This window comes from Setaria viridis, chromosome 4 (assembly GCF_005286985.2).
Source record: "Setaria viridis chromosome 4, Setaria_viridis_v4.0, whole genome shotgun sequence".
Taxonomy (NCBI): Eukaryota; Viridiplantae; Streptophyta; class Magnoliopsida; order Poales; family Poaceae; genus Setaria; species Setaria viridis.
Genome location: NC_048266.2, coordinates 37,400,122 through 37,426,078, shown reverse-complemented (window position 1 = coordinate 37,426,078; position 25,957 = coordinate 37,400,122). Strand labels below are relative to the sequence as shown.

At 47.4% G+C, this 25,957-nt stretch overlaps 4 protein-coding genes and 1 pseudogene across 4 annotated transcripts; 1 reads left to right on the top strand and 4 right to left on the bottom strand.

Moving 5' to 3' along the window:
- Window positions 1-1,700: 1,700 nt before the first annotated feature.
- On the bottom strand, window positions 1,701-6,727 carry LOC117852678 (external alternative NAD(P)H-ubiquinone oxidoreductase B1, mitochondrial). The gene is made up of 10 exons (XM_034734876.2): window positions 6,451-6,727; window positions 5,878-6,142; window positions 5,155-5,361; window positions 4,310-4,560; window positions 3,797-4,016; window positions 3,577-3,681; window positions 3,102-3,374; window positions 2,873-2,997; window positions 2,474-2,593; window positions 1,701-2,273 (listed from the first exon to the last, which is right to left on the bottom strand). Exons 1-10 carry the CDS (start codon window positions 6,546-6,548, stop codon window positions 2,186-2,188), a joined length of 1,752 nt encoding a protein of 583 aa, XP_034590767.1. The 5' UTR covers window positions 6,549-6,727; the 3' UTR covers window positions 1,701-2,185.
- A 1,473-nt stretch (window positions 6,728-8,200) lies between these two features.
- LOC117852679 (uncharacterized) lies at window positions 8,201-9,771 on the bottom strand. Its single transcript, XM_034734877.2, has 3 exons — window positions 9,528-9,771; window positions 9,243-9,419; window positions 8,201-9,113 (listed from the first exon to the last, which is right to left on the bottom strand). Exons 2-3 carry the CDS (start codon window positions 9,330-9,332, stop codon window positions 8,481-8,483), a joined length of 723 nt encoding a protein of 240 aa, XP_034590768.1. The 5' UTR covers window positions 9,333-9,419; window positions 9,528-9,771; the 3' UTR covers window positions 8,201-8,480.
- A 2,983-nt stretch (window positions 9,772-12,754) lies between these two features.
- LOC117853697 (uncharacterized) lies at window positions 12,755-15,125 on the bottom strand. The gene is made up of 4 exons (XM_034735989.2): window positions 14,798-15,125; window positions 13,993-14,486; window positions 13,710-13,886; window positions 12,755-13,609 (listed from the first exon to the last, which is right to left on the bottom strand). Exons 1-4 carry the CDS (start codon window positions 15,123-15,125, stop codon window positions 13,022-13,024), a joined length of 1,587 nt encoding a protein of 528 aa, XP_034591880.1. The 3' UTR covers window positions 12,755-13,021.
- A 4,587-nt stretch (window positions 15,126-19,712) lies between these two features.
- LOC117851941 (acyl-[acyl-carrier-protein] desaturase 4, chloroplastic) lies at window positions 19,713-21,287 on the top strand. The gene has a single exon (XM_034733850.2). The coding sequence runs from the start codon at window positions 19,765-19,767 to the stop codon at window positions 20,980-20,982; it is 1,218 nt and encodes a 405-aa protein (XP_034589741.1). The 5' UTR covers window positions 19,713-19,764; the 3' UTR covers window positions 20,983-21,287.
- Window positions 21,288-23,051: 1,764 nt separating this feature from the next.
- LOC117854057 (uncharacterized) lies at window positions 23,052-24,837 on the bottom strand (annotated as a pseudogene).
- Window positions 24,838-25,957: the final 1,120 nt, after the last annotated feature.

Below are 25,957 nucleotides of genomic sequence, written 5' to 3'. Positions count from 1 at the left end.
AGTCATGAACTACAGTTGAGTTGGTGATTATGCAGTGCCCCTGCTCATCATGAATTATGAGGCCAGCATCAAGTAGCTTTCCGGGAGTAAAATAACGGCAGAAAAGCTTTACGCTTCTCTTTTCTGTTGGTACCCATTTGGCAGGCAGCTGTGTCCCGGCCGGTGGATTCATGGAAGCTGTGCTGTTGGGCACCTAACCCGCTCCGTAGCAACGTATGATACTTGAAGGTAAAGTCACAGTACAGCAACTGCAACAGACTCTATTCTCGTTATGATCCCATCTAATGCCAAAAAAAAAGAGAAGCCCATAGGCCACTGAATAACATAATAATTATATTGCTATGAGATATTTGTCAATGTAATATGACACTAGTAGCATAGGGTGAACATATGGAGTTATTCAGTGGCAAATATGATTTTTTTTATATGTAACAATATGATTTTATTTTGTGACATGTGCGAAGAATGCTTAAATTCCAAATTACAATGTGACGATTAAAAGTTTTATTTAGGATTTTTCTTATTGGCTTGTGAGCGCATGATCTGGGCCAGGACATGCGGCAAAGCAAAGGCACTGGGTGTATCTAGGCTAATCAAGTTTCGCAAGTGCGTGGAAATCTAGTAAGGTACACTGATGAGGACTCTTGGGCTTCAAGCTTGGAGATGACTTGAGAGATTTTATTTGTGGAGAAGGATTAGAGGATGAGCCCTACATGTTCTCCCTTTTAATGATTTCCCCCCAGTGATGAAAAAAAGGCAGCAGACATGCATTGATGTGGTTGATGTAGATGCACGTTTGTGTACCACAACTCTTGTCTCACAAAATTTAAATGTAGTAGAAGACGACGTTGTTAGAGGACGGTACCTTGTGAGTACTTACCAAGATGCCAAAGTTACGTCACAGGATGAAGCGACGATGGATCTGGTCTGCAAATGCCTCTGGTATCTTCTGCCTCAGCGGTGTACACTTACCATGGTACAGTACCGTTGCTTGTCTAATGTCTAGTACTCTCCGAATTCAGTTAAAGAAAAAAGAAGGTATTCATGTCATGTTTTCGGTGCAAAAATTTCATGAGGAACAATTCATTCAATTCCGAAACCGAGAGAAAAAAATCCCGTATTCAAATGGCACCTTGAATCCTTGCTGCAAAAAATAGCACAATTAGGATCCCATGGATCTTGTTTATAGAAAAGAGATCTAAAATGCTTGAACTGTTTTCCTGTAAAATAAAAAAGGTCCCAGTCGAATTTACCAACCCAGCAGAAACATCTACGGTCACTCAGGAACTACATTTTCTTTAAGGAAAAAAGGAAGGAACTACACTGCTCGTCAATAGGGAGAAGAAACCTCTGCAACTGCTTGTCTGCTTGTTCATGCTCTGCAAGCTGCTCTCAGCTCACGTAAATCCGACAAGCTGTTATTACTAACGGTCGAACAAAGAGGGCGTACAGCACGTGATTGCCAAGGGCCATCGAGCAGCAGAAGAGGCCGGCGTGAGCAGCGAAATGGGCCACCTCGCCATTCCTCCACCACCACTGGGGCGAGAGGACCACGCATACCGCATCACCGATCACCATGCGTAGAGACTGGAGAACATGGATGGCCACAGCCAGACCATGTGGTGTAGGTATACTGCATCCCATGGACACCCTAGAGACAGACACGCCGTTATTGCTATCAGTAAGTAACAGCCTGTTACTGGTGGTAAAAATCTAAGTTTTTTACTGTAAGTATCAGACATGAACATGAGAGACCTGATCTGGTTGATCTGGGGGATGGTCAGTTTGCTGAGCTCTGACCCTAGTCCAGAACATGACACTTGCAGCAGCAATTTACAATTCATAACAACGAACTTGCACGACATGTGCGCAAACTATGGCTCACGACAGTTTCACATGAAACGGCTCAATTTCCTGCCTCAATAATCAGATTCCATGTTCCAAACGGGGCTACAGTGACGGCTAAAAAGTGACCTCATTGTTCCAAATCTGCTTCACATGCTAGGAGAGCCATATGGCAGGAGCAAAGGAACACCGTGCAGCACACAGAGGAGAACGGCAGTTTCGTTGGAAGGACCTAGGGAGGGACAAGAAACAGCTTTGCTTGCTCAAGCTCCAGCAAATCAATCATTATTCAGCAGAATTCCCTGTACAGAGGAAGGCTGGTGCGCTCGGTTCGGCGGCGCTAAATTCGGCTTGAATCCCTCCCGAATATGAACCTGCGAGTCCAGTCGGAGACCACCAGTACCCTTGTGCGCCAGCTCACTTGCTTGCTGGATACATGGGAAGGGAACAATGATAGTGAGTTAGGACATGAGTTGCCACAAAAATGAATTGTGAGGACAAAGTCATGGTTCATGATGAAAAAGGATAAGGCGGTGACTGAACTAGAGAACAGAAACAAGCAAGCACAATGAAGGGTCGTGCTTTGTTCAGTCAGATGGATTGTGGATGATGAGTAGCGAGTTTCTACCTGGCATACACAGAGTACCAGAGCCACTGAGTGCTGTGGCCCATGGAAACCCAATCGCCGGGGAGCTCTGCAGCAGCTTGTTCTCCACCCAGGGGTGCGAATTGCCCCAAATGCTTGTACCTTGAAAGCGACGGCATCAAAAGATGAGCAAGCATAGATTTCAGAAATAAGATGAGAGTTAACAATATCAGTATAAGCTTTACATGTCAACACCTATTTTTGTATAAACAAGTTCTAAACTCACCAGATTTCATAATAAAAATTATCTGTGTTAATTAAACACAGTATGAATTATTAACCTATGTACCATTAAGCTTGTCAGAAACAATGCCTTTCAGGCCTAACATTGCATGCAACTATGTGGTTATGACTTTACAGTGTGAACAGAAAGCTAAATACCGGAATGGGCGGAAAAAGTGCCGGCCTGACCCCCCTGTCATGCGTAGTGGGCCTTCTGGTTGCTCTTTGCATTTTTCCATTTTGTTAAAACATTCAGCAAGATAGTTTCCTTGTTGCGAGGCAACCTGGAGAATATTTAAGATTTGATTGTTCACAAATCATGTAATTATCTGAGCTATATTACTATATACCATTAACATATCACTTGCATAAGTGCAATAGAGGGAACCTGAGCTGTTGCTGGAGCACTTTTCACTTGAGAATCAACATGGCTCAGAGCTTTTTTGAACTCCTCTATATCAACCACCATCGATTCTTTGTGAGAATCACCTATTGCATCTTTTATCAAATCCGCAATATCAAGCATGTGCATACTTTTCATATAGAGCTCTACTTGTGGATATCTTATACAAATATCTTCCAAAACGTCATTGATTTCTTTCAGTGTTAAAGTGCCAGAATTGTCCTTATCTGCCATTTTGAATACCATCGAAATATCATCCTGAAAGCATAGAAACAGATAACTCAGATGGACTAGATGCTGAAAATAGATATGAGCTACAGAACGGTAGATCTCAAACAACAAACATATTTAGTTATCAAGCAATAAACCAATTGATGTGTACATTCACGAGCCATCAAAGTGGAAAGTGAGAACAATATGCTTTATCTGTAAATACAGGGATTAAAGGCTTTTCACGTACCATTATTTTTCTTTGACCCACTGTTGCGCAGTCACCAATTGCATAGACACCTTCACACTCACGAACTCTTAACCATTCATTAGTTGCCAGGGCACGCCGATTAGTCTGTTCAAGGAGAGTATTTGGAGATGTATTAACAAAAACTTCGGAGCTAAACCATTTCAGAGTAAGACATAAATGGGTAAGATGGTAATCAAGACTTGAAATGAGATCTGACAACCTGCCCAATTTGCTGCATGAAATCCATGATCACAGGACGAGTGCCAATACCAGCAGACCAAACAGCCATCCCATATGGCACTGACACCTCCTCACCAACTGATTTGCTCTTCATTGTAATCAAATCATCAGAGACCTTTACCACTCTGAATCCCGTAGCCACTTCGATGCCATCCCTCTGGAATTTTAACTCAGCAAATGCAGCTATTCTTTTATCAAACCTATATAACAGAAAGAGATTCAGCTCATGGTAAACATGAAGGGGACAAAAAAGAAAAAAGAAAACCTTCTGAGGTTACATCAGGCATGGATTTTGAATCAGCTACATTGTTCTAGTTTTTATCCAATTTGAAATTCTTGCACTTGTAAAAAAAGACCATCCAACTGCAACTGTAATATACTAGCCATCCTAGAGGTTTTCTTATCCGAAGCACACAGGACTATTACAGCAACATGTAAGAGAAAGATGGCAATTACTGCAACAATAACATCTAGTAAACCAATAGAACCTTACATGTTCAATATATGTTCTCCTGATTGAATAATTGTTATCTTCACAAATTCTTGAATGGCAGGGTATAGCTTCACCAGATCTTCGACAAGAAAATCATGCAACTCCGCTGCAAATTCAACCCCGGTAGGTCCACCACCGATAACTACAAAATGTAAAGTTTTCCTTTTCTCCTCTTCACTAATATTTGGAAGTGATGCTTTTTCAAAACAGTCTATCACACTCCTCCTTATCTTCTGAGCATCCTCTACTTCCTGACTTTCACAATGTGAAGCCATATCATGATAGAGGAAGGTAGAAAATATTTCATGATAGATGATATAGTTAGTAGCTCCATGAATGTAAATCTTCAAAGAATGAGTATAAATATACTGAAACCGTATACTGCATTAAGGGCAAAATTGCATAACAGAGACATTTAGAGGATGCAATGGCATTGAGAAGGTGCTACATGGGAATGTTAATGTGTGAAACAGAGAACCTAGATCACCTTAGCTTAACATAAGTACATAACAGTAACAGCTACATGAAGCTAGAGAGTCATATATGCGTTCCAAATGTGTGCGCGCAACTTGACAGGTTTTTTCATGCCAAATAGTCAATGTAAGATTACAACTTGACAGGTTCTTTCATGCAAAATAGTTCCAATTAAATCTTTTATGCAATTAAAGTTATAAGTCGATGTAAGATGTCTTGGTAGGCGTAAAAGTGTCATTTCACGCAAGATACATGATTATATCTAAATCAAAAGTCTCTTCGCAATGTTGCAGAAGATCAAACAGAATAATTAGAGCTTAGAATATCATAACAGAGTATGTAAGAGTATTGAATTTTGTAGGGGATTTTACCTTCAAAAAGTGGCAGTGCTCCAGCACTCCAGGAGTGTTAAATGTATTTACAGTAGCTCCAAGAGCAACAACTAAGTAATCATAATCAAGCATAAAATCGCCATTCCCATCAAGATTAGTTCCAACAGCTGAACGACAATGTACAGTTTTTTTACTTGCATCAATCTTGAAACACTCAGCTTCATAAAACGTAACATCCTTACTTTTCTGCGAGAGAAGAACAAGAAAACAGTCAGTGTGGCACTTAACTTCGTCAAGATACCACAACTCAACAAACACAGAAAGTGAATGAACATCAATGAGGCAACCAAGGTATCAAGGTAAGCACTCCCAGCAGTAAACAAGAAATGGTGCTTTTGGCATTTTGATGTCAATGCTATGCCACTTCGACCATAAATTTTATCATCAAACACTAGGGATAAGTTACAATGTGCAATATTATGATTTGTGAAATAATTTCATGTCAAGCTTGCTCATATCACTTCCATATATCCAAACTAAACATTATATATAACATCCATGATCAGAATGTGCTGACTGCACATGTCCTAAGACGCCACTTTTATTTTTATGGAGGGATTATCACAAATCCACGGTTACTCGACACAAGCCAAGATATAAATAAGAAGGCATACTGCATAACCCAAATGGTTTATTCGTAGCAGAGCAAAGAAACATCAGGCAATTGCTTTCAGCTTACAGGAAACAATTAGGAAAAAATACCTTCTCAAACATCCGCCTTATGGGTTCAATAATGCTACGTGGCTCGACAGTCCCACATGTGACACTTGGAAGCAGAGGTGTAAACGCGAAGTAGTTACGGGGCGATATGACTTTCACTTCATACTGGGAGCAGTCGAGATTCTTGAGGAACGACGTCCCAGCCCAGCCAGTCCCAAGAACCAGCACCTTCTTCTTGGGAGCATCATGGGATGGCTCCGGAGCACTTTCTGCAGCGGAATCAGCATACGCCACAAGGCCTCCGCCACTGCAAAGCCATAGCAACTCTTTCAGCTTGCGAATGCAGCCCAAATACAAGCTTAGGTTCAGAAAAATCAAAGTGAAATCTTGGTAGGAAACCACGCATGGATTAAAAAAAAGGAGATGTTCCCAAAAGTTCAATAGATGGATGGATGCAAAAGACCAAGAACATGATCCAAAGCCTTCACGGTTGACTAAAGGAAAAAAAAAAGGTAAACAGAAAAGGGAACGGTAAATCATGCCACAAAACTAAAATAGGGAGCAAAAAAATCAGGCAGATTTATAGTGGAAAGCGATGGAGGCCGGCACCCGCACCTGGCTGCTGTGAGGAGCAGTGCTGCGGTGGAGACGCCGGGCCGCCCGATTCCATCCAAGAACCGAGCAGCAGCTCGAGAGGTGAAGAAGAACCCCATCTTGCTCACCTCAGGCCTCACCCGAGTTCTGAACCTCAATCCCAAGTGATCAGCTGAGACAGGAGAAAGCAAGGAGAGCCATGGAAAAGGCGAGCCTACCCTGATGATGTGTCCTTTGCTCCCTCAGTCTGTCAGTCGCAGCTCATTGGTTGGCTTTGGCTGCTGTTCTAGACGTGTTGCTGCACAGCACAGCACAGGCACAGCTGCAGCCTGCTCTGACTTTCCCAAGAAAATAGTAGAAAATGCAGTAAACTTCGAGGGGTAAGGGTATTTTGTTCCGTGGACTAAAATCTTGTTCGTGTAATATTGAATATTCGGATGCTAATTATAACAATTAAATATGAGTTAATTATAAAACTAATTACACAGATGGAGGCTAATTCACGAAACGAATTTATTAAGCCTAATTAATCTATCATTAGCAAATAGTTACTGTAGCATCACATTACCAAATCATGGACTATGTAGCATCATATTGTCAAATCATGGACTAATTAGGCTTCATAAATTTGTCTCGCAAATTAGTCTTCATCTGTGCAATTAATTTTATAATTAATCTATATTTAATACTCATAATTAGTACCTAAACATATTCGAGGGGATAGGTATGTTAGGAACTCCTAACACACTACATAAATAATGCAGAATTTCCGGATCTGGTACACGTAAAGGTTTATAGGACCGTGTCAGATCTGATGCACTGACACGTCACATGCTATCAATGATATAATACACCGGCTGATCCACATCAACTTCTCTTCCCCGTTGAGTCATGGCCATTCCTGCAATTCTTTACATGACCTGATGACCAGGGCACCAAGTCGTTAATCAATTCACTTCACACGACACGTCACCACTTGCTCAACTCAATGCTTCGTGGCCCTAGCTCCCCATACTGTTTGCTGTTGGTGTGAGTTAACTGCCGCAGCCAACTGCTACTTCGAGCAAAGCATTGCTTAATAGAAAGTCTTAAACCACAAATGATCATGCTGATGCAGCCTTTGCATATATCACGCATTCAGGAATGACCAGGACTAAGCTGAATTCACATTGGAATGCTCTGTATATCAGAAATACAAATGGATCAACATTGTCAACTGCGGAGGGTCTTTTAAAAATTGTCAACTGCAGTGCAAAGCATATTTCTACAATTACAAGCAGATACAAGGGAAACACAACTGCACAAGATACCATCAAGGTACAGATTCCATTTTCCTGGCTTCATGCTGGGAAAACTGCATGATACGTGATCTGTAAATCACTTGAGTTTTTTTTCTCTTTTATTTAGGTTAGGTGCAAGAATCCTATAATGTTCGCAGCCAAAAGGAGTGAACTCCTAAAATCAGCAAGAAGGATAGCAGACAATGACAAGGCTTTACAGCATTACAACTGTTGCTGCCAATCTAGAAAAAATAATTGCTGCACAAAGGGCGGCTTGACTTAACTTACTCGGCATTTCCTTTCTCCAAATAGCATGCATGAATATTTACAGTAGACATTCAAATCCCTGCAGGCCGCAAGAGTCAAAAGGGAAAATCATGCATTCCAAATTTCCAAGTGAGGCCCCCCTAGAAGAAACTTCACAAGATTTATTTTTCAGCTGCTGCATTGAATTATGATAAACAGGGATAATAAGAACATACACTCAGAACTGAAAACACACAGATAACCAACTTTCTTCTAGAACAAAATGCATAGGGGATACAACTCCATGGTCCTTCATGGCCTATGGACAGTCTCCAACCAAATATTTGGCTTTCACGTTCCACAATTCATAAACGGCCAAAATGATCATATTACATTGACAAATCATACTTAAAGTACTATTTTCGAGGGAATACACACAAAATAGTCGCCAGCATCACCATATGATTTAGGATTTATATCCCACTAGACAAGTTCTTACTTGTGATCTCATCAACTGATGGCAAACTAAGACACATCAGAATGCACTTGCTGAATTGCAGTAGGATCAGAATCACTCAGAACTATCTGAGCATCTGGTGAAGCTTTTTCGAAATCCAGTATCGTCTCTAGAAAACGGGATGTATCCAATGGTTCTTCAAGTGCTTCCATGTAATTCCCTACACCCACAGGAGGTACCAATAGCAGTTTCTGCAGACCAGTGGCCCTCCTCAACAGAAAGCTTACTAGTCGCATCTCAAAGTAATGGCCCTTGAACTTCATCAACTTTGCAAATATAAGGTTATTTAAACCATATAATGGTACATCATCCTCAGATTGCTCACCCTCTGGCACATCTTCCTCAGAGTGCTCACCCTCTGGAACATCCTCCTCAAATTGCTCATCCTCTGGCACATTTTCTTCAGGAAGATCTTCCTCATAGACATCTTCATAGTACAGCCTTTCCTTAAGCATATATTCTTCTGAAAGTTGTTCTAATAATAATTCTTCCTCAGCCTCATATCCCTCAGATAGCTCTTCAACTGGTTCATCTTCCTCTCCATCTGGATCATCGTCCTCATATAGCTCTTCATCCGGCTCATCTTCCTCTGACACCTCCAAGGAAATGTCCACGGAGATATCATGGCTGCTTGATGGGAGCTGCAGGTAGAAGTAGTTTGCAACGTTTCATGGAAGAGAATAGCAAACAACAATATAATAGTATTAACTGAGTGCATTCTCCAAGCCCACAATGCCACAATGGACTGAATGCAATAGTTTGACATTAACCTGCACAAAGAGCCTCTCCAGCTGGAGACACTGGCAGCACCGGAAGAATGCATACATATGTGCTAAATTGGTGTAGTCCATTTCACGCATTACGAGCTGCAACTCTCTTAAGCTCGGCAGATAACTCAACTTGGTCAAACAAGTAGCTGATCCAAAACGATCCAACGCATAAACTCTCTACAAAATAGAGTTTGTAATATTAGAAAAAAAAACAGAACAGACAAAAGGAAGTGAAACACAGACAATTCAAATGAAATGAAGCGAGGAACATCATAGGGCACGGACCTGGAGGGCAATGCTGCAGATGGTGAGCACCCTGAGGTTGGCGAGGCCAGGAAGTGCCTGAATCCAGTGTTTGATAGGATTGCAGTTTTGGCCCCTTAGGCTGATGTAGGTCTTCAAGCGGCGCGGTGGCCGCGATGCTGTAGGTGGGGTCCCGGGCACTGCTGAAGCGGAAGGCGTCGAGCTGGGTGGTTAGATTGCAGTCCGCGACGGTGAGGCGCCTCAGGTGCGGCTTGAGGTTGATGACCCCCCCCCCCCCCCCCCCCCCCCCCCCCCCCCCCCCCCGCAGTTGCAGCGGCGGATGTAAAGAAGTTTGCTGATGTCAACCGAGCCGAGCAAGTGGAGGTGGACGACCTCGACTCGAGGGTGGGGAAGGCGTCGGAGCAGTGGGAGAAGCAGGAGCCGGAGGAAAGCCCGCCAGCGTGCCGGACGAAGAGACGCGCGAGGCGCGAACAATCCGGCGGGAAGGTGAAAGTGGAGACTGAGCTCACGAAGTGATCGGCGGCGTCGATGTGGAGGTCCTCGACGCCGCAGGCGACGGCGTAGTGGAGGAAGCGTTGGGGGTCCGTGACGCGGGGTAGTAGGGGGCTCCTGTACGGGTGGATGGTGAGGGAGAAGCGGTCGAGGCGGCGGCGCCCGCGGCACTCGAGCGACCGGAGCAGCTCCTCCAGGTCGTCGCCGGGGCGGAGGTCGAGGTCGAGGGAGGACGGCGCGGGCCAGCGGCGCGCCCAGAGCGCGCGCCACCGCGTGGAGAGCGCCCCCGTGCGGATGGCCGGCTTGAGAGGAGCAGGGCCAGGATCCGCAGCCGCAGATCCTCCGGCAGCGCCGATATGCGGTCTTCCTCCTCCTGAGCCGCCGCCGCCGCCGCCACTTCGAATCCTTCCCCTTCCTCACCCGGCCGCCGCTTCTTCGAGCTGGACGCGCCAAGCAACTGCGCCATTGCGCGAGCTATTCGCCGCCCGACTCCTCGTTTCCTTCTCGCCTCTCCTCCACTCTCGACCAGCACATCCGGCCACCGGATGGTGCTCGTCTCGCGCCCGCCGGCTTCTACTGCGCCGCCGCCCACCAGCTCCCCCTTTCCCACTCCAAGCTTCTTGCTGCTGCCGTTCGGTGCTGCAACAGGCTGGAGATCCGTGGAGAGAGAGCCCTAGAGGCCCATCTGGCCCATCAAGCTGCCGGGCGCGTGTTAATTTCGGCCTGGCCCAGTACTGAGATTATGGCGTGCTTCTGCTTTCTGTAGGCCCTTTCTCTATTTGCCATTTATTTTTGTATTGTATGCTCGTTTAATGAAAAAATAATAATACAGAAACATTGTCTCTCCAACTAGGCCTGCTAATGGGGATGTTACCCGCCCCTTACACACCCCGCCCCAAAATTTGTGGGAATCAATTACACACCCGCCCCGCCCCAAAATCATAATTAATTAACCCACCCCGCCCCGCCCTATTTAGCATTGGTGCCAAAGCATGCAGCAGTCGCCGCCCTCCCGCTCGACCCCCGCTGGTGGTGAGCGTCGCCACCAGCATCCCTCTGTCACCCCCGTTGTCGGCCTCCCGCCCGTCTCCGTCGCCGCTGGCCTCCTGCCCGTCGCCGTCACCGCCGGCCTCCCTCCACCGTCCCCTCCCCGCTCACGCCGCCGCCGCCCCGCTCCGACCGCCACCGCTCACTCCACTCCCCCTTCCGGGTCGTAATCGCCGTCGTCCGCCATCCCTTCCTTCACCTCCTCCTCCGCCATGACTAGGAGGCGGTCCGGCCCCGCCGCCAGGATGCGGAGCACGTGGATGGCGTCGAAGTGGGGGATCTTGTGCACGGGCCAAGAGTGCGCGGCAGCGGCAGTGAGCGGCGGCAACTCCTGCAGCGCAGGACCGCGGGGGGCCGTCTCCACCTCCTCCTGGATCTCCACCTCCTGGATCTCCTGCGTGGCGCCGGCTGGGCTAACGAGCCGGCGGGGCTGACGAGGCTGCCGTCGTGCGGCGGCCTTGTGCTGCTGCCCCTTCTTGCCGTCGTGCCTGTGCGTCCTGAGCTCGGTGGGGATCTGCGACAGCGGGTTGGCACTGGCAATGGCCTTGTGTGATCGGACCATCGGCTGCCGCTCCAGGCTCGGGCATATCATGGTGGACGATGTGGAGGCAACCCGCACCCAACCCACATTAGCAGTAAACCCAACCCGCCCCGCCCCGCAAGCAACTGCAACCCATTGGTACCCATCCTAGTAAGCCCTATGTCAAACCCCACCCCGAAATCCCCATTTCCACCCACCCATTAGTAGGCCTATCTCCAACCTCTCACAGTTCTAACCATATGGAGCAACGTTCTCCGGGTTTGTGATCGTTTCTTCAAGTGAACCGCCAACCTCTGGCATCAATGGATTCTTCAGGATCTGTGCCACTTGCTACACCCTTAGTGAAGTGCATTACTCACTACCAACTCTGTCTTATTCCTGCATGTGCTCACATCTCAGTCTATGTTTGATGATTACATTAGTGATTTGTGCTCTCAGCTCCCGAAATGCAGAAATGTTTCCTTCATGGACGCTTTGGCAAAAATCCATTTTCAGATGGGCTGCTGACTAGTAAGGCTTCAGATTGCCTTCAGACTCCCCAAGCTGCTTGCACCAGACTGAAGAGGCACGATTAGAGGTGCAAAAGGGAATCTATGTCCCGGATTTGTACGAGAATCTGTTCCACGAGTACATGAAGCACAAGAGAAACAAAAACTTATGCTACTTGAATTTACAGTGTTACACATTCAGGAATGATCAGAACTAGGCTGAATTTTCAGTATAATAACGTCTGTACAGTTAATTGCAGAGCATAGTTTTTCTTTCCCTCGAACAAATTGCAGAGCAAAACAATTCCTGTGGTGACTAGTTGTTGCCAAACTACTAAAGAATTGCTGCTCTGAATGCACACTGAGTCGTCCAAACATAAAAGAATGGAGATTGAGATAACATACTAGAATTTTCCTTCCTCCAAATGCACGAACTTTAGAGTAAATATTCAATTCCTGTGGGAGTCATGTGAAAATTCATGCATTCCAAATGAAGCAACTTTATGGGACTTTTCTTGTCCAATTGCTGTACTGAATTCTGATCAGTCTGCTCTTAGCAAAAACAAGGACAATGTACACTAAGAAATTTAAACAAATACAGATAGCCATTCAAAGAACAGAGAGTTTTTGCAACAGAAAAACAAAGGTGACTAGTTAAAGAATACGGAAAAATGATAGGCTTAAGGAGCAAAACAAGATGTTTAGGTGTGCCATACTGCCACAAGAATATTGTGCCTGCAGTCCACACGACACTGGATTTCTTGTTCTGTATTTCATACATTGATGACCCAAAGGATCATACTTGCATTGACAAAACATGCTCAGTACTAATTTCAAGGAAAAACATAAATAACAAGCTAGCAACATATCCAGTTCATTTGCAATGATGTTACACCCCACTGGACAAACTTTTAACTGTGACCTGGTATACTTTAATTGACAGAAAACTAAAAACTGGCAAACACATCTGAATGGACAGGTTGGTTTTCAGCAAAATCTGTTTCACTTAGAATTACCTGAGCATCTGGTGAAGCTTTCCTGGAACGCAACAATTTTGGCTCTATAAAATGTGATATATTGAATGTGTCTTTTCCTAGTGCTTTTATGTGTCCCTTGGGAGCGACCAGTAGCAGTTTCTTCAGAACAGGAGCCTTCCTCAACAAAAAGCTTACTAGTCGCATCTCAAAGTAGTGGCCCTTGAATTTCATCATCTTGGCAGTCATAAGGTTATTTAAGCCATACCCTGGCACATCTTCCTCAGATTGCTCTTCCTGCGGCACATTTTCATCAAGAGTGTCTTCCTCATAATACACATCCTCGTAGTATAGCCTTTCCTTTAGCATATATTCTTGTACTCGTTCTTCTTCCAATAATTCTTTCTCAGTCTCGTCTTCCTCAGATAGGTCGCCATCTGTCTCGTCTTCCTCAGATAGCTCTTCATCTGGCTCATCTTCATCAAAAACTCCAGCTGGCTCATCTTTCTGTGCTACCTTCAAGGAATTTCCCACTGAAGTATCACGGCTGCTTGTTGGGAGCTGCAACCAAGAACACACAACAAGTCAACAAGACAATGAGTATTGAGTGAAAGCATTTCCCGAGTTCACAATAAACTGAGTGCAACGATTTGCCACTGACCTGCACAAAGAGCCTCTCCAGCTGGGGACACCGGCACGTCTTGAGGAACATGTAGATATGCGCGAGATTGGTGCTGGCCATTGCAAACATGAGCAGCTGCAGCTCTCTTAAGCTTGGCAAGCTTCTGAAGTTGGCCAAACAAGTAGCTGAGCCGAAACGAGTCAACGCATAAACTCTCTGCAAAACAGGCCAAGGTGAATTGAAATGAAACCGACCAAAGCCAATGAAAAGGAATGTGGCAAACTTGATGAAATGGAATGGGACATCATAGTGGACGACAGACCCGGAGGGCGATGCTGCAGATGGTGAGGACCGTAAGGTTAGTGAGGTGGGGAAGCTCCTTAATCCATTGTTTGATAGGATTGTAGTTATGCCCCCGTAGGCAGATGTAAAGGTCTTCAAGCGGCGCAGTGGACGGGATGTCGTAGGTGGGGAGTAAGGCACTGCTGAGGCGGAAGGAGCGGAGGCCGGAGGCCCTGCCGGCGTGGATGTCGGTGATGTAATTGCACTCCGCGATGGTGAGGCTCCACAGGTGACCCCGCGCGGGCGAGACGTCGATGGCGCCCTGATCATCGATGAACTCGCAGTAGCGCAAGTCAAGTGTTCGAAAGGCGGGGGCTCGCCGAGAGAAGGCGGTTGAGCTCAACCGAATGGGCGTAGTGGAGGTGGATAATCTCGAGCGCGGGGAAGGCGTCGGAGCCGAAGGAGTAGCCGAAGGAAACAGTGCCGACGCGGAGGAGGGAGAGGCGCACGAGGCGGGAGAACCCCGACGGGAAGCTCAGCATGGAGCCCATGCTCAAGAAATGATCGGTTATGTCGATGTGGAGGTCCTCGACGTCACAGGCGGCGGCGTAGTCGAGGCAGCGGTGGATGTCCTTGTCGCCGAGGTAGCGATGAGGCTTGGGAGATCCGTAATCGCCGAAGTGGAGGGTGAGGGCGAAGCGATCGAGGCGTCGCCGGCCGCGGCGCTCGAGCGACTCGAGCAGCCGGTCCGGGTCGTCGCTGGGGCGGTGGTGGAGGTCGAGGGAGGGCGGCGCGGGGCAGCCGCGCGCCCAGAGCGCCCGCCACAGCGAGGAGAGCGCGCGTGCGGATGGCGGAGTTGAGGGGGAGCAGGGCCAGGATGCGCAGCCGCAGATCCTCGGGCAGCGCCGAGATGCGATCCTCCTCCTCCTCAGCCGCCGCCACCTCGCCTTGGCCTTCCTCCGCCAACCCGCCGGCCCGCCGCTTCTTCGAGCACGAAGCGCCGAGCACCGGCGGCGCCATTGCAGAAGCAGAACCCTTCCCCGCCCTGCACCTCGCCTCCGTCTCGGACCTCAGCGATCCTGCATCCGGTTGGTCCGCATCCTCATCCGCCCGCTTCCGCTTCGATCCGCCATGGGAGTGCATCGCCGCCGCAGGAGGCTTGCCGCGCCGCATCGCCGCCGGCTCGCCGTTCTGCCTGCCGGCCTGGCCTCTCGCTCGCTTAACAGGGCTCGTGATTCACTTGGGCAATCGGGCCGGGACACCAAAAACCAACTGTTCTGGGCCAGTTCTAACCAACAAGCCGGCCCAAAACTTTCTTCAGGGCTTTAAACTTGCATTCAACAGTTCAGCACACAACCACCCAACCACGCACGCAAATATCTCATAACGCCTTTCGAAAACAAATATGAATGAAATGAAGATGTTATGCAACAATGAAATACTAGTTTCTTCATATATGATCAAATAAAGATCTAAAGCTTTGAACTGACTAGGCTGTTCAGATGAACCTTGGGCCATACACAGTCAAGCAGACCGAGCAATGATTATACTCCCTCTCTTCAAAATCAATGATTATACTCCCACTGTTCAAAATTACAAGTAATTTCAATTTTTTTTGAAAATTCAAAGCATCTTATGTTTGACCAAATCTATACAATAAGGTACTAACATGGTACCATTAGTTTCTTTATTAAATATATTTTCATAGTGTATCTATTCAGTGCTATAAATCTTTTTGATCCTCTCTATAATTTTAATCAAATAAAAATATTTGACACTCAAAAAAGTTATAATAACTTACAATCAGGGAGTATGTTTCAGGAAATCATCGGCCGGCTTAGCCGACATATAGCACAACGTACTGTATGCCTAGCCGTCTTCTCTTTCTTCTCCATCTTCCCTTTCCTTTGGCCAAGTCCGGTTCATGTTGCATCCGCCGAGAAAGCATGCAGGATTGCAGGGTCGGTGGCTTGCCAGGAGGACCTGCACCTAGCTTTCCAATAGTAATGGGTACCTCCCACATGGTCATTCTAGAGACGACGAACGGGACGGACTGTCTGTTGTCCGGGCATTGACGAACTCGTCAGCTGACAACAACAGAGGCCGGTTGGCACTGATGGTGAAGGAGGCGTTCCAGTGCATGAGAGATCTCAGATCAGAATAGGGTAGCCCATGGCTTCAGTGGCGGAACTGGCGGGTGGCCCGGCAGGGGCCATGGCCAGGCCACCCCAACAAAAGGAAAAAGTTGATACTCCTTTAGTTTTTACCCATGGTCAGCAGATCGCAAGGGCAAAGCTCAACTGTCAAACGCACACAAAGCATGTTCACGTTACGCGAAGTTCAGCCGACGGCCGCTTGCCAAGACATCTAGACCTTGCTCTCGCGACGTCGCATTTCGTTTTCAATCTCGCAGTTGCAGTGGACTTGACGCCGGCGCCTAGCGTCGCGGATTCTGGCTCTGCCACAACGTCATCACGCCAACGACGGATGGCAGGCAGGCAGCCGCAGCCTCGATGGAGGGCAACATCAACGACGGCGGGCAGGCAGGCATCACGACGGATCCTCCTGCTCCCCACGTTCCACCTCTAACTCAAACCAATATAAGCAAGCTCTATTTTTCTAATTCATATCCCCTAAATTATTTCTAAATTTAATTTGTTATCTAATATTGAGAGAGATTGCAATGAAAATCATGACATATTCGATTATAGATGATTTTAATATAATACGGTGAAGAATCGCGCATTGAAATTTAAATAAACAATATATATTGACCACTTTTTTAAACTATTTGCTTTTTTGTATTGCCATTGCATAATTAATTACAATAATCATGACTAGCTAGTGTATGCTTGTGGGAACAATGAAAAATTAGAGCATATTGCCAAATTCTTAAACCAGCGAATGTTTGTCCCCCTTTGATTTTTTCTCCAGCTCGTAATTCATTAATTAATTCCAATCCCATGTGAGGGATATGAGTACCTCATGGATCCCTACCGATCAGAATACTGACCGGACTTGAAAAGTGCGCTCATCCGACTAGAGTGTGCGGGTCAAGGACATGAAGATATTTGGAGTACAAGACAAGATAACTAGACAGTTCAAATCTGTCTGGATATCGTGGAACGCGTATTATAGTCCGACTCAGATTACCTTCCATGTCACTACCAAGTAGGTTAGATTCAAACCGACTTGTAATCTAGGTCGTCAGCCTATATAAGGCGGCCAAGGGAGCCCTCGAGGGTACAACATTTCATATCAGCAATACAATCCACACATACAGGATGTAGGGTATTACTCTCCGGAGGCCCGAATCCGTCTAAAACCCTCATGTCACTTCGTGTTCTCGCGATCACCTTTGAGTTCTTGATTTCGCAATCGCTCTTACCTACAAATCAACCACGTGAGTAACCCCCTCATGGAATGCCGAGCCTATAAATCCGACACCATGTACGAATGTGAAGGTAAACCGATGCTTGAATATTACCATCGTGGCTTTAATTTGTAACTCATGCACGCACTGCACAGATAAGCAAATGGCTAGCAAGCAAGAAAGTATTGCTCGATCGATCGACAAATTTAAACTACCTGCTCACGCACTTAATACATCACGGCGTGCATGCACATGCACCATACGATGATTTACTTCACTATAGCAGCAACGTGGCTGCCATCACAGCTCGACCGTGAAAATTGATAGCCAGTACGCATGTTGCATATGGGAGTACTCTGTGTCCATCTTTGCTCGCATCCACGGTTCCTTATTCAGTTCACACACATTCATGCACAGTCCTGTAGCTACATCACGTAGCACTGCTCCATGCAGCATGGTGCCATATGCTAGCCCAACGTATCGACGTGAATGCGTGTGCCGTTGCAGTACTTGCACTGTACATTTCTTCTAGCTGCATTTATTTTAATTAATTTCGTTGATGCACCGAAATTAATTACCCTTGCATTTCAATGCTAGCCAGGAATGCATTGTGGTAACATCCCGTGCTAGCAAAGCTACACACATCGACACATCACACATCATGACACATGCATGCCTCCTCTCCTAGTCCTAGCAACCTCCACATGGCGATGATGCATGCAAATGGTGGATCGTCCATCTGCCATTGTTCTTGGCTCTCGGTACAGCACACTACACCTATAGAGCACCCGTAGTGAATGTCCTGTCGGGTGTCGGCATTGGCATGCAAACATTATATACGGCAAAAATAGGCCTTTCGTCGTTAAACTTTCGTGTATGGACGACGTTCGTCCCTCAACTTTGACTCACAAGCGAATGTTCGGGGACACTAGTAGAGAATTGGCTTTCCATACGTCCCCTTTTGTCCCGGTTTAAAGTTGGCCCGGGACAAAAGTTCACCAACCGGGACTAAAACTCGGTCACTGGTGGGGGGCTCACCAACCGGAACCTTTTATCCCGGTTGCAAAGGCTAATGGGAAAAAAAGACTCTGAGAGGCCTTTTATCCCGGTTTGAAACACCAACCGGGATAAAAGACCCCCCTATTATCCCGGTTGGTAACACCAACCGAGATAAAAGGGTCAAGAGCCTTTTATCCCGGTTTGTAATACCAACCGGGATAAAAGGGGGTCATTTATCCCGGTTGGTGTTTCAAACCGGGATAAAAGGGCCCCCAACGAGGTGACTGGAAGGGGATTAAATCGTGGGGACCCTTTTATCCCAGTTGGAAACACCGGTTGGTGTTTCCAACCGGGATAAAAGGGTCCCCCACGAGTTAATACAAAAGGATAGTATCCCCTACATAGTTAGATGTGGTGTGTAGGTGGGATGGCAAGGAAGCTATGCGCGAGGCTGGAGGTTGTGGGTTCGAATCCCACGAACCGCGCACGCGCATATTTTGCGTGAAAAATCGCGTGTGGGGGGCCTGCCTGGGAGCTCGGGAATTTTTTTTTTTGCAGCAGCCGGTCGTGGTGACCCGTTTTATCCCGGTTGGTATTACCAACCGGGATAAAAGAGGGTCTTTTGTCCCGGGCCGGATGCATTTTCGGGATATTTGCACCCTACCAACCGGGATTAAAGCCCAATTCTCTACTAGTTGGACGAAGCACCTATTTTGCCATTATAATTCGTTCTAGACCTCATTAGATTGAATAAGTATATTGATCTATGATCTATCTTATGAGAAATACTTTAATAAAATCTATTAGGTATCAACATCATCATATACTAAATATTAAGGTGTCTATATATGCGGAACAAACAAATATTTATAAAATAAAGGAAGTATGATTTTGCTTCACTAATGATTAATCAACGGGCAAACTATAATATAGTAATTCGACGCCGATTACACGGTCTCGTTGTCATAAGTCATGCATCACCGGTAATGATGACAGCTATTTTTAAAAAAAAACTCCCAACCATCCTAAAATAATTTAATTCACTTTTGTCCTAAGTTATTTTTTAAGTCCGACTAAGTTTATATGTAAGAAGACACCAAATAAGTCTCACTATATAACTATATTAATTCATTATTAAATATATTTTCATAATATATCTATTTTATGTTGTAAATATTGATGCAATTCTCTGTACACCTGATTAAATTTAAAAATAGTTTTAAATAGGATAAAACTATATACATAGTATATATAGAATTATTAAAGGACGGAGGGAGCAGGTAGGCGCTGTTGGTCTCACCACCTGTCGCGCGCGAAACATCCGTATTAATTCAGACCTCCAGGCTCCCATATATATACCCATTCATCAGCAGCCAGATCAAGCAAAAGTGCAAACTGAAAAACGTTAACGAATTCAGTACACAGATAGCCAACTTGGACATGCCGGGGCTCACGACGATGATGGCGCTGGCACCACCACCCTTGTCGGTGAAACGACGCTTCAGCACCACCAGCAGGCGCAACAAGGAGACGCCGGCCACGACGATGCTGCTGCTCGAGAAGCGCTTTCCTTGCTCACCGCACCTCCGCCGCCGCAGCTGGTCCCGGCGGGCAGCGACGGCCACCGCGACTGCCATTTGTCAGGAGCAGCAGATGATGGAGCGCCTGGCTGAGGACGGGTGGGTGGATGCGCATATGCTGCCGCTGCTCACCCCCGTGGAGGAGGCCTGGCAGCCGGCCGACCTGCTGCCCTCCTTCGCGGCCTCCGCCGACGAGCAGCGGAGCCAGGTGGCAGAGCTCCAGGCCCGCGCCGCCGCCGTGCCCGACGACCTCCTCGTCTGCCTCGTCGGCAACATGGTCACGGAGGAGGGGCTGCCCACCTACCTTTCCATGGGCAACCGCGTGGCCGGCGGCGGCGACGCCACCGGCTGCGACGAGCACGGCTGGGCGCGCTGGCTGCGCGGCTGGGCCGCCGAGGAGAACCGCCACGGCGACCTCCTCAACCGCTACCTCTACCTGTGCGGCCGCGTCGACATGCGGCGGGTGGAGACGACGGTGCACCACCTCCTCCGCCGCGGCATGCGCGCCATTCCGCGGCCGTCCAGCCCCTACCACAGCCTCATCTACGGCGCCTTCCAGGAGCGCGCCACCTTCGTCTCCCACGCCCGCACCGCCGGCCTCGCCGCGCGCCACGGCGACGACTGCCTCGCCAAGCTCTGCGGCGTCATCGCGGCCGACGAGAGGCGCCACGAGGCCGCGTACACGAGGGCCTCAGCCAGGGCCTTCGAGGCCGACCCGGACGGCATGGTGCGGGCGCTCGCCGCCGTGATGCGCGCCAAGGTTACCATGCCCGGCGAGCTCATGACCGACGGCCGCGACGAGCGCCTCTTCGATCACTTCTCGGCGGTCGCGCAGAGATCGGGGGTGTACACGGCGGCGGACTACGGCGACATGGTGGAGCACTTCGTGCGTAGGTGGAAGGTGGCGGAACTCGGCGCTGGGCTGTCCGGCGAGGGGCGGCGCGCGCAGGACTACGTGTGCGGGTTGCCGCGCAAGATACGCAGGATGGAGGAGCTGGCCCACGACCGCGCGGCCCAAATGGAGGCCCAGCACGTAAGCTTCAGTTGGGTTTTCGATAGGCCCGTCCGCATCCACTGATAAGCCAGCCAGCCTGAATGGAGTTGGGTGTTTCCTCAACTGAAGGACCAATAAAATTCCTACCTTCCTCTCAAAAAAAAAAAAAACTGGCCTACTGCTGCTATTTTCCTCAAAAGAAAAAAAAAACTACTGCTGCTTCTTTCCCTAATAAAAACTTTCTGCTGCTTCTAAGTATTGGTCACTCGAGTATCAATCGATCATAATAAATATTCTAATGAACTTTTGAACCTGTCTGCATTTGTAATCTGTCTACCACTATGTATCCGCATCATGTTTTTATAATTATATATGTGCATTGTTCATGATCTTGCTGAAGAATTACTGCTCTACGTATGAAATTGTTGTCAACATCCGCTGATTCTGAAGTTCATGAATTCGTAGCTCAATGTTGGTTGAACCATACTGGCAAATTTTCATTCAGGACGTACAAAAGATCACTGAACGTTGCCTGCGGAACATGCAAATCAGCCCCAGACATGAGCATAAAACAACTGTAATCTGAACACTTTTTTCGCATCAAGGTAGCTTGACCACTTGGCAGTAACAAAAAGCTTGATGCAGAACTCAGGGATCGAGATTTCACAAATCAACTGGATGCCCAATTCAGATTATCTGGTGCATCATCACGAACTCACAATTTCGCATTCCTACGAAAACAGAGTAATCGGCAGGCTAAAAGCTCATGGTCCAAACATGGAGTCCCTAACACGCCAAAGTAATACTGTGATTTCCCCCCTTTCTGTTAATAAATGGCCAAAACAGGCAAAGTAACACTCCAAAAGAATGATGAGAAATTGATTCTGCATTAGAGGATAAACCCCACGGTTCCACTTCTATTATTGCTAAAGAGAACAAGGCAGATAGAAAAACAGATACTCAACCGCACCACCACGCTCCTCCGGATTACATCTAGCAACCACAAGTTAGATACTACTGTACAAGAATAGCCTGCATGGTTGACACCCATGGTAGCTTTGTGAATCCAATAATTCAGTACTAGCATCAGGACATGAAAAGCAGAAAACAGCACCCAAAGCCATGAACCATCCACAGTAACAGCTTATGTTCCCCAGCTCATGTTCCATGCACTATGCCGAAGCATCAGGCCGTCAGTCATGCAGTATGCAAAAACTGGACAATAAAGGTAGTCGCTCTCGATAGCGGCAGGACGCAGGATAAGCAAGAGGAAGAAAAGGCTTCATGAGTAAAAATATTACTTCAGTACTCTTTCCCCAAGAGGCATCACTCCAGTTAGACGACTTTTCCTCAACATTCAGCAAACAGACAATACATTTGGCATCACCCAACAAAAAATAGGTAGCTAAAACATGTGAAGACAAAAAAGATAAGCCAAGATCATGATTTTTCATATAATCAGATGCAATCTGCTAGCATGGATGCACAAGATAACCCTGTGATACCAATGCATGGTGTCACACCAGGAAGAAAACATGATAAATTTGAACCAGCAAGTAAAAGCACCAAACTCATAGGAACTGAAAGGAAAAAAAAACTTAACAGTATTTACATAAATTGTGCCACCCTGAATGCATGAGCAGATGCAGTGCTAAATAAAGGCTCAAATAAAAAAGTTTGCATTCTTTCCCACTGAAGCTCTGAGTTTTTTTTTCCCAGTAAAAAAAGTAACAATATATCTTCCCACTTTCATGCTTACAAAGCTCAGCTACTGTAAAGTATACCAGGAGTGCTAATTATGATGTGCAAAACAGGGGGAAAATTGAGTAAATTCCTTCAATGCCACTAGAATTTATAGCACTTCCCTCGATACCATTGAAATTCTTAGGTTCCCTTCAATGCCACTAGATAAAATTTCACTTCCCTCCTATGCCATTTCCGTTAGCCGTCCGTTAGAATAAGAGTGTGTTTGATTGCTTTGTACCATTTGGTTCATATATGAAATGTTTTAAGTTAGGTGGTAGTACATTGTTTAGTTGGGTGAACCCTACCATCTCATCCAGGATAAAAGCCATCCAACTTGATATTATTTTCTACTAGGAGGGGTGAACCATATGGCATAAGAAAATTAGCTAAACTATACCATCCAGAATTATTCATGTATGTAATATTTGGTACATCCAACCAAACATATCATCAATCACTATCAGCATTGCACTTCACATATCAATCAGGCAACTTCCAAGAAATTATCACATAGAAACTATATGTTCCACTTTGATGCAATCTGATACCTCAACATAACAAACAAGATAACCAACATCATGTAACATGATCACTATTTCAGATGCACAAATTAATTCGCTTCGGTGTTGAATTTGTGAAAGATATGGAGCTGGTTCGACTCACATGAATAATATGCCAAATGCATCATGCAAGTGATTGGTAAGTAAGCATGTGTGGGAATACCATGCATTTAAATACTTTTCTAGTAGGGAGCGACAACTAGAGCTTGTTGATATGGCTGTGTTGCAGCATTGTCAGACTCACTCAGCATTATCTTGCCATTGGCTAAAGCTTCTTTGAGAAACAATAAGTCTGCTTCTTTTACGCCGGGCACATCCAGTGGAGTGACATTTGGAGAAACTATCAACAATTTATGCAGGGACTTAGCTTTCCTCAACAAAAAGCTCACTAGCTGCACCTTGGCGTTGAGCACCTCGGCACAACGCCAATTGAAGTTCTTAACCTTTACCATTGCAAGGTTGTCTAATCCATCCTCTGGTGGCTCTTCCCGCACCACATCAAGCGAACTCTTGAGCATGGCGGCTTCTTGACACTGAGTAACGAAATAGAATGTAAAGGTCGGAAAGCACGGCTTCGCCTGCTAGGAAGAAGGGTGTGTCGAGGAAGCTGCCGTTGTAGCGGAAGGAGCGCAGGCTACGCGCGCGCACCAAGTCCACCCCGATGTTCCCGTAATATTCGGCAACAGTGACACTCCTCAGTGTCGCCGGGCGCCGGCCAGACTCTGGATTTGCCCCAGGAGAACAGGTGGTGACAATAGCAGCCGCGCAGGTCGAGGGTGAGGAGGTTGGGGCACAGCGACATCATTTTTGTGAAGGTCGCTGGGGTCATGGAGACGGAGTGGAGCAGAATGACCTCGAGAGCGCGGAACGGCTGCGCGCCCTTGTAGTACATGTTGGAGATGCTGATGCGGCGGAGGGAGAGGCGCGCGAGGAGCGGGCCGACAGCGGCAGGTGGAAGTTGAGCTTGTCCGCGACCGTGGTCTTCCGCCTCTCGACGTGGAGATCCTCGACGCGGCACTCGGCGGTGTACTCGATGAAGCGCCGGAGCTCCGAGGACTTGAGCTTGCAGTTCTCGGCGACGAGGGAGAAGCGGTCGAGGCGGCGGCGCGGGTGCGGCTCGCGCGCTAGCGCGTCGAGCTCCCTCTGCGGAGCGTCGTGGGCACGGAGGTTGATCTCGACGGAGGCGCGGTGCGCCCACCGGCCCCTCCACAGGTCGTGCCACCCGCGCGCGACCGCCCCCCTGCGGACGGCGTCCTTGAGCGGGAGGTGCGTCAGGATGCGCTGCCGCAGCTCGTCCGGCAGCGCCGGGATCGCATCCGCGTCCACCGCTTCGCATCGGCCCCCTTGCTCATCCACCCTCTTCTTCTTCGCTCCGCCGCCGCCGCCGCCGTCGGAGTCGATCGCCATTTCCCGCTCGTTCCGGGAAACCCTTTCCTCTTTCTCCCCCGGCTCCCCGCCGGTTCGTTTGGCAGGCTGTGCCGGTGGCTGTTTCGGCTCCGGCCGAGGCTCGGCGGAGAAGCCTTCTTTTACTTCCATAGTTGGGTATAATTATTTAAAATTAAAATAGATTGAAAAGGTGAAATATCCATAATACCTATCTTTTCTTTTTCTCTCTTCTCTTCTTTTATTTTCCTTTTTCCTTTTTTTCCTTCCTATCTTTTTCCTCACTCTATTTTCCCATCTTCCTTGTCCATTCACACGACCCCCCTCCTCTTCTCCGCGCGTCTCACCTCCACCTACGCCTCGCGTCGTCTCCTTCCGCCCCACGCCATCACTCTCCACCTACGCCTCCCTGCTCCGCCGTCGCCCCCCACCTCTTTCGCCGTCGGCCAGCCCCCACCTCCCGCGGTCCCCGTCGACCGCCTCCGCCCCAATCTCCAGCCGCGGTCGGCCACTTGGCGCTGTCAGCTGCCGGCTCCACCTCCGGCTGCTTGCGGGCCCTCCCTGGAGGGCAAGGGTTGGAAACGAGGAGGAGAAGCCGCAGGGAGCCTGTTTTTGGGCTCCTCCTCCCCCTTGTGGCTCTAGACAGCGGACATCTTGGGCTCCTCTGACGGAGCTATTTCGGTTGCGCCCGTTTGGCAGGGTTTTAGGAGAAGTCGATGGAGAAGCCCCTCGAGAAGCCCTGCCAAAGGGGGCCTTAACAAGAAGGCGTACTAGCCGATGCGCCGCTGCTCTGCTGCTTCGCTTGGGCCTCCTCTAAAGGTTGAGTCAGCTGCTAGCTCATGTCATCTAAGAGATACAGTAAAAGATAGTTTCTCCAATGAACTACCTCTTAGGCTACCTCTTATTGCTTTTAATGGCTGCATGTGTACCGATGATATGATGATAAACTATAATATGTACCTATATAGTTCTTGGTGTGCTAGTACACAAAGTATACACAGAAACAATTATCTCAACTTATCTCAGCATAGCAGTAGCTTAGACATGTTAGCTTAGGAATAAAATAAAGTGTAGTTCTTCCACTTGCTACAAAACTTGATAGCTATATCATGTTAGTTTGGTTTACAATGTTGAAGGAAATCACCGAACAACAACCCTGCGTATTACATTCAGGGCGCAAAAAATAGAAAATCTAATTGCATTCAACAAAACAGACAGCCAAAAGCTTGAAGGCAACCCACAACCTTGAACCTATTAGTGAAAGAAAAATGAGTTACCAATCACTAGTAGAATTCGATGAGAGATAAACCAAACTGCAAGTAAAAAAAAGTATACCTGAACAACCACAACTGTTTCACAAAATAACCAAT